Genomic DNA, 7,361 nt, shown 5'->3' on the forward strand with positions numbered 1-7,361 from the left:
CCCTCTCTACCTCTCACTGTCAGGCCGTCAGACATTTGCGTTTGCACTCAAAGCCCTACCGGACATTATCCGGATCTCAGTAGCTCTGTGCATGTCTGAAAGCAGCTAAATCCTGCAGACCTACTGTGAGGCCCACACATAGCCACAGGAGGGCGGTAGCGCCAAGTCCATCCAGCATCTCTGCCCTATTTACTCCAATAGAAGAGGCAGTGTATGTTGATCTTATACCCCGAGTTTATCCTGTAAGGCGAACTCGGGCTGCTTGAATCTCTTTTAAGTAGTTGCAACAGCTCTCACAACCACAGCCAGTGTTCAGGTTCAAACAAAAAGAAGAAGAACAACAGCCAGTGTCGTCTGTAACTTTTCACATGACCACAGCAGCTGTGAGCGTGGAGGTGAAACCTGCGAGACCAAGGGCAGGGCAAAGAGTGGGGAGCCGAGTTAAATCGAGACAGGATACAGCAGTGTGTGTATCCCAGTGTGAGTGTGTGTGTTTGTGTGACAGTGTGTGTGTTTGTCTGACAGTGTGTGTATCACAGTTGTAGGAGCAGAGATCTGGTGTGTTGCATGAAGCTCCGGTCAGAGAAACGACGCTGAGAGGAACCATGTTTGAAAACTTCAGAGAAAGGCTTCACATGGTGCAGCAGGATTTCACCACCGGGTCAGTCTGCTTCAGCTAGCCTCTGCTTAGCTCCGGCTCCAGCTAACCTCACATTCACACAAACAGCTCGTTTCCGTGTGCACAGCGTCAACATGACACCTCTCTTTGTGTCACACGTGTCCTCAGTGGCATGTATGTTCGAGTAATGTGGAGCAGTAGAAGCTGTGCGGCGGTGTACTGCTGCCTCTGATGTCAGCTGAGCGTCATGTGATGAAGTGCGTTTCCACTCAGCTTCCACCGCAGCACACTCGACCCACTGTCACTCGTTTGAAAAACTAGGAAAGCTTTGGACGAATCCTCTGCATCATTTATAAATTCGTCCTGTGTAAATGATGCAGGGGATGCGTTGGTTGTTGATGTTTAAGGCTGTGGCTCAGGGGGAGAGTGGATCATCTGTTGGACGCAGCTTGGAGGGTTCAATCCTCACCTCCTTCCTGTTCTTAGATTATAAAACTTTAATAAACCCAACGGGGAAACTCATTTGCCTCCAAATACAGACAACAAACCATAAACATTCACAGGACACATACAAACAATGAAAGCAGCTGACAGATGCCAGGGATCCTGCCCCCAACTGAAAACGTTAATTAAAATAATCAGACCACTACTGGGAAATATGACCTTAGTCGTTCAGTAGACGACCGGGTGAGCTTCTGGTTCTGTTGAAACATGAGCTGTGTCTCAATCCAGGGGCTGCATCCTTCAGAGGGTTGAGCCACAGCAGCGCAACTTAGTTGTCCCATTTTGAAGGCTCCTTTAAATGCAACCTACACTTTGTGCTTCTGTCGCTGAGAAGCTCCAATGGGTGGATCCTTCCTGCGCTTCTGTGACAAACTGTATTTTGAAGGAGGTGTATGGTTATGGCTGACGACGAGACCTCTGATGCTTGAGTAATGGTGCTTCAACGAGAGGTGATGGACTAGTGGCAGAAACTTGGACTATGGGCACAAAAGGTCTCTGGTTCGTCTCTGGTTTGACTCCACGGCAAAAAGACGAACCTGGATTGATCTGTCCAAAAATCCAAGAGGATTCTCCCTACCCTGTCTAGTGCCCCTGAGCAAGGCACCTTACTCCCCCAACATCTGCTCCCCGGGTGCCGTACATGGTCGCTCACTGCTCTGTGTGTCCTGCACCAGATGGGTTAAAAGCAGAGGTTACATTTCCCTACAATTGCATGAGTGTGCCTGTTTGGGATAAATAAATGTAGCTTAATCTTAATCTTAACCATCAGTTAACGGTACACTTGTTCCAAAAAACAAAGTGTTTTAAAACTTTCTTGTAGTGTCCAACTCGTCCTTCTCATTTTAGTTTACCCCCGGTCCACGAAGCCTTCAAAGCACAGGACGGGTTAAAGCGTCGTCCTTGTTCTCTTTTCTGATGTTTTCTACGTACTGGTTGAACTGACATCTTCTCTCCCTCCCTCCAGCTTAAAGACACTTGGAGATAAATCTAAAGACACCAAAACCAAGAGAAAACCCAGGTGAGCAGAACACTGTCGTGAATGTGATAGAAATTATCTAAAGATATTACTTGCAAGGTCAAACATTCTTCCACGCAGTACTCCATTCCCATCATGCCCTGTAACCTCTCTTAGGTACTGGTGTCATGACATGAGTTATGATATTGTTGTTGTAATTTAAATTTACTCTGCAGGGAGAAGTTTAATCTCAATGGTGAAAAGTTTGTTCATGTTTCTCCTATTTGTTGTTCAGGTTTGAAGAAAGCCCTCCACTTTTCTGCGCTGGACTGGAAATCCTGAGCAGGTCAGTGCACACACGAACACACAGTCAGTGTCTAAGCAGCTTATGAGCAGCGTATTCATGAATATACCATTTGTTCCTGTAGGTATGAAGAGGATTGGTTTCTACTCCACAAAAGAACTAAAGACTGTGCTCAGGCTGCAGAGGTAGGATCATTACTTCTCTATTCTGCACTGTTATGTAACATCAGTGAAAATCCTTAACGATCAACGTACAATCTTCTGGTTTGTGTAATTCTGTTAATGGATGCTTGAATATAAGTATGTAGATATTTATTTACAAACAGACTAATGTATCATATGGTATGTGGCAGAAGGTATACTGAACACAGTGCTGGGGTTCCAATACTCCGGTCAATTGATATAGTATATGATGATGATGTTGTTGTTGTGTGTGTGTGTGTTAGTCAGTAGATGGGGACATAGTGATGCTCTCGGCACACTGGGAGAGAAGAAGAACAGCTCTGACACAGCTACAGGAAGAACTGCAAAGCTTGCCGACCTTTGTTAGTGAACTTGATGCCATCACTGCTAACATAGGTATGGAGTCTGTTTCATTTCTATCTAACAAAGCCAGGCCGCACCACCAACAACAGCATGCTACCATAAAATCCACAATGGAGCTTAATATTTGATGTCTGTATTTCTTTAATTCATCACAGTCAAGCACAGACAGGGACACATACAGCACACACAATATGAAATGCTTTGAAATGTGAGATGCAGACAAACAACTGTCTTACCTCCAGCCCTCTGTTTGTTTGTGAGAGAGGGGATGAACATTTAATCAAGACAAACACATTGAATAGGAATACTGGCGAATCAAAGACATACATTATGTGTGTATATATGCAAAACAAAAGGCTGGTGAAGGAACATTACTTGTTATGATTCTAGTGATTATCTATTATTTGGGTTTTTCTCTCTTAAAAAGCTAAATGTGTGAAACTTGTTTATGCAGGTACTGCTTTATGAATAAAGTATGTATAGATTTATATGGTTAGATTTAAAGCATGGAGCTACAGAACTAGCATATATACAATATTTCTTAACAAGTTACCTCTTCAAGCTACAAGTACACAGGCCTGTAGGTGTGAAGTTAAATTACAGCTAATTATACCTTATCTCCACAACACTTCCCATGTTCCACACCTCGCTCGTTATTGTAACTAGATAGTGTGTGAGTACAAATACAGCAGCAGAACAAAGAGCCAGTGTTAGTTTGCCTGACGTTAATGTGCGTGTGTGACTTCAGCTCATCTGGAAGGGGACTTTGAGGAGATGGAGAGCAGACTGATCTACCTGGAGACTCTATGCTGTCAGTGTGAACAACAAACGGTCAAACAACATCATGTCAACCAACTGGAAGTTTATAAGAAAAAGAAGAGGTATGAAATGTGCATCCCTGCGCAGCTGATCTTTTTTAATGCTTCATTTTTAAATGTGAAATATTTCAGCAAATAGTGTTATTTTGTGTCTGCTTTTTTCTCTGTCAATGGGTTTTCATCTTTATGTTCTCATTTATTCACACAAGTAAAATAAAAAATCAGTCGGTCTGCATGGTAGAGGAACACAATACTCTGTTTGCTAAGTCAGAGCAACAGAATGACATCATGTAATCCTTGTGTAATGATGCTTGTCTGATGTTTGTCTTGAAACAGGAGGGAGGTGGAGGCACTTGAAGGTGAGCAGCAGTACTGTCATTACACACTGGGGTGCACCAAACTGACTATGTTCCTACTTTCTACAGCGCTGTGAGAAGATAGTGATAGATATGGATCAATGGATGATAGATGGATGGATTGATTTATTAAGTTATTGATCCCAAACTGGGTAATTCCTGATCATTTACTCAAAATGTATGATTAGATCAAGGGACCACATGATTACAGTTTCTTAAAACAACACCAAGCCTACATCACCCTCATGATAAACAGTTCCCCTTTTGTTGTTTTCGAAAAAGTTATGCCTGTTAAGGTAGTATGTCAGTGATAGTAGTACATCACTGATAGTACTCATGTGTTGAAAGACAGTAAAGCCGTTGATGATGTAAGGCAGCAGAATAATGCGACTGTTTATAGTGTGATGTGAATCACTACAGAGATCACAGGATATTCTAAAATATGTCTGTTCTTTTTTTGTAGTGGAACTAAATTCGGAGCATGCTCAGAAGGTGGCGGAACTGGAGCAGACCATGTGCCAAAAACTGCGAGACCGGCAGAAGGTCTATGAAGAAGCCTTTAACCAAGACATGGAGCAATACTTGTCCACTGGACAGATCCAGCAGAGAGGTAAGGTATTCCAGACAAGTTCATGTGACAGGGACCATTTGCACACTAATTTTTCATTCACACTAAGCTGATGATTTCAGAACAAATCTCCAGATTTGAGGACAACAGTCCTGCATTGCAGTCAGAGATAGGTAAATGTATACTTTTAATGTTTTAAATGTTGTCTCATCTATTTTAATGTGATATATTATGATTATTATAATGTTCAGGAAAATAAATCAGCGTTCTTAAAATCTGTTAATTCCAGTTCCTGTCAGACGACTGATTAAAGTTACTTATAGGGATAGTTCAACCAAAAATTCACTCACTATCTACTCACCACTATGCTGATGATGATGGGGGGGGGGGGGGTTGAGTCCGCAAAACACTTTTGGAGTATCAGGGGTAAAGAGAGTTGCAGCCAAATCCATAAAATTGAAGTAAATAGCAAATAAATTCTTCTTCTTTCATTATCTGAAGAACACTATTATTGGCTTACAAAAATGTAAATTGTGTGTGTTATGCATGTGATGGTATTTGTAGAGCCAACCAAACCTGATGTGGGTGTTCTGGATCACATGATGGTGACCAACATGTCAGACCAGGAGGCTTTGGATGACTTCCTTAACTCCAGCGGCGATGACACTAGTACTCGATCATCACTAACCTCAGGTAACCCCGACTTACTTATTCTACAGCCTCAGGAAAGTTCAAGACCTACAGGAGCTGCTAAGATATTGCCCGTTAACAATGTTTTACAAGTGTATCAATCATCTTTTGACCAATAAATCCCGTCGGTGATACAGTAGCAGCACTGGATAATGTGTGTGTTCAAACCTTGTAGACATGGAGCAAATAACTAGTATTTGTTTTGGTGTTACGCTCCCTGTAATGAATGTAAACCCTGTAGCTTTGTTTTGTTCACATATATCCTTGGTTGTTCTGATCCCTCAGTAACCTCTGAATCTTTCTGAAGTGCGTTGAAAAACTAAAGGTTAAGGGCTCTGAAGTTATAACTGGGTCAATGGGTGGAACTCACTCAAATTGTTTTCTGACGATGATTTTAATATCAAAATCTCACCACCTTCCCAGGAGAAGTGAATTTAGTTACCGCTGATCGATCCCCAATGTTTACTTACCACACTACTTAGATGGGACAGGTTGATCTAGATCTCAGGACTCAGGTAATACTAGTCCATACATATCAAAACATTTTATGAAACTTTATGAAATAAGACAATGTCTTCTCTAACAGGTCCAGACCTCGAGTCCTGCTCCTCTGAATCTACAAGAAGCCAAATGAACCAAGCCCCTCCCACTAACAACAAACCGTCCAACCAGGATGCAGTATGGGGGCGAGATGAGGAAGTGGCCAGTGAGGACAGTGATGAACCTGTGGTGCAGTCAGATGAGGATGAGGTTCAGCCGGACATGTCATTGGTTGGTCTGCAGGATGTCGAGAGGGCCTCTGATGAGAGTGACTCTGCAGGGGACCTGGCCTCTGGGTAACTGAACAACCTGGACCTTGAAACTCACTGAATACTGGAACACTGACTACTGCTGCTCTAGTGCACTGTGCTTCGCCTGGCTCTCGTCTTCGGCAAACATTTGCTACTTTTCTGCTTTGAGGTCAAACTGCTCTTTTCTGATTTGACTTGAAAACATGCCTACAACACAAATGCTGGATTTTCATATCAAACACTTGTGATAGAAGAAAATGTGGTTAGTCAGTAATGCCAACTAACAGGGCCGTTGTTGATTCATAGTTTTCCCAAATAAAATATAGTAGCATGTGATCAGTGACAGGAAATCTTGTTCATAGTTAGTGACAAATCCATGGCAATCAGAGTTAGTTCCTGACATGCATCAGCAGAGGAGAAGACAGTTGCCACATTGACAGGAGCTTTGTTTTACTTGTGTAAGGCTTGGAGCACCCTGGCATTCACAAGATAGAGGAAGGTCAAGTATTTTTAGTTGGGAGCAAATGTATCACTTATACATGCTGGGTGTATAGAAAGTTACCACCATATCTCTGCCTGGGTAACATCTCCAGTGACTGAGCCCACGCTGCAGATGGAACAGCTGGAGCCACTGGCAGATCAAACCTAGATAAGCAATATGGATCAAGTTTCCTTAGTTCTGACAGAAACTGTCCACAATCCAGCAGGTGATTATCTACATTATTGTTGTTTTAGACAAATCAAATGAAAACCAACAATGACAGGACTTAAAGTATCGTGGTGATGGATGCAGTATGGTCTGCTGTGGCAAAATACAGGTAAACAGTAGAGTACACTGTTCAGCATATAGTCGACCAAAGACTGCCGAGGCAAGTCAAGAAGTGTTGGAAGTGAATGCATCGTTGGGTTTTGTTCTTTTCATTGAAATTGTTCATGTGAAAATACAGATTAACACCAGAAGTATGCTTTAACATGTCTGTCAGTTTTTTGGTTCAAACCGGACCATCTGCTCCAGGTGCTTGTTTGACAATCAGCTGTGTTTTTATGTCCTCCCCATTCAATAAAGTGTCAATATGGCTGTGTATCAAATATTTGTGTCTTGTGGGGTTTATTGCAAAAAATACTGGCCAGTGGGTAAGATTCAGGTGAAAGGGATCGATTGGCAGAACGCGAATATAAAATAATCCTAGTGATGTCTTCACTAGTGTGCT

General features: G+C 42.4%; 1 protein-coding gene across 2 annotated transcripts; it reads left to right on the forward strand.

Moving 5' to 3' along the window:
- Window positions 1-226: 226 nt before the first annotated feature.
- LOC128449775 (dysbindin-A) lies at window positions 227-7,239 on the forward strand. 2 transcript variants are annotated; one of them, XM_053433075.1, is made up of 11 exons: window positions 228-661; window positions 2,088-2,141; window positions 2,374-2,424; window positions 2,507-2,567; window positions 2,828-2,960; window positions 3,676-3,808; window positions 4,082-4,104; window positions 4,565-4,711; window positions 4,792-4,842; window positions 5,234-5,362; window positions 5,946-7,239. In XM_053433075.1, the coding sequence occupies exons 1-11, from the start codon at window positions 606-608 to the stop codon at window positions 6,197-6,199; spliced, it is 1,092 nt and encodes a 363-aa protein (XP_053289050.1). In that variant the 5' UTR covers window positions 228-605; the 3' UTR covers window positions 6,200-7,239. The 2 variants fall into 2 exon arrangements, with proteins under 2 accessions (XP_053289051.1, XP_053289050.1); XM_053433076.1 differs by lacking the exon at window positions 4,792-4,842 and having other exon boundaries at window positions 227-661.
- The last annotated feature ends 122 nt before the right edge of the window (window positions 7,240-7,361 follow it).

This window comes from Pleuronectes platessa, chromosome 10 (genome assembly GCF_947347685.1).
Source record: "Pleuronectes platessa chromosome 10, fPlePla1.1, whole genome shotgun sequence".
Taxonomy (NCBI): domain Eukaryota; kingdom Metazoa; phylum Chordata; class Actinopteri; order Pleuronectiformes; family Pleuronectidae; genus Pleuronectes; species Pleuronectes platessa.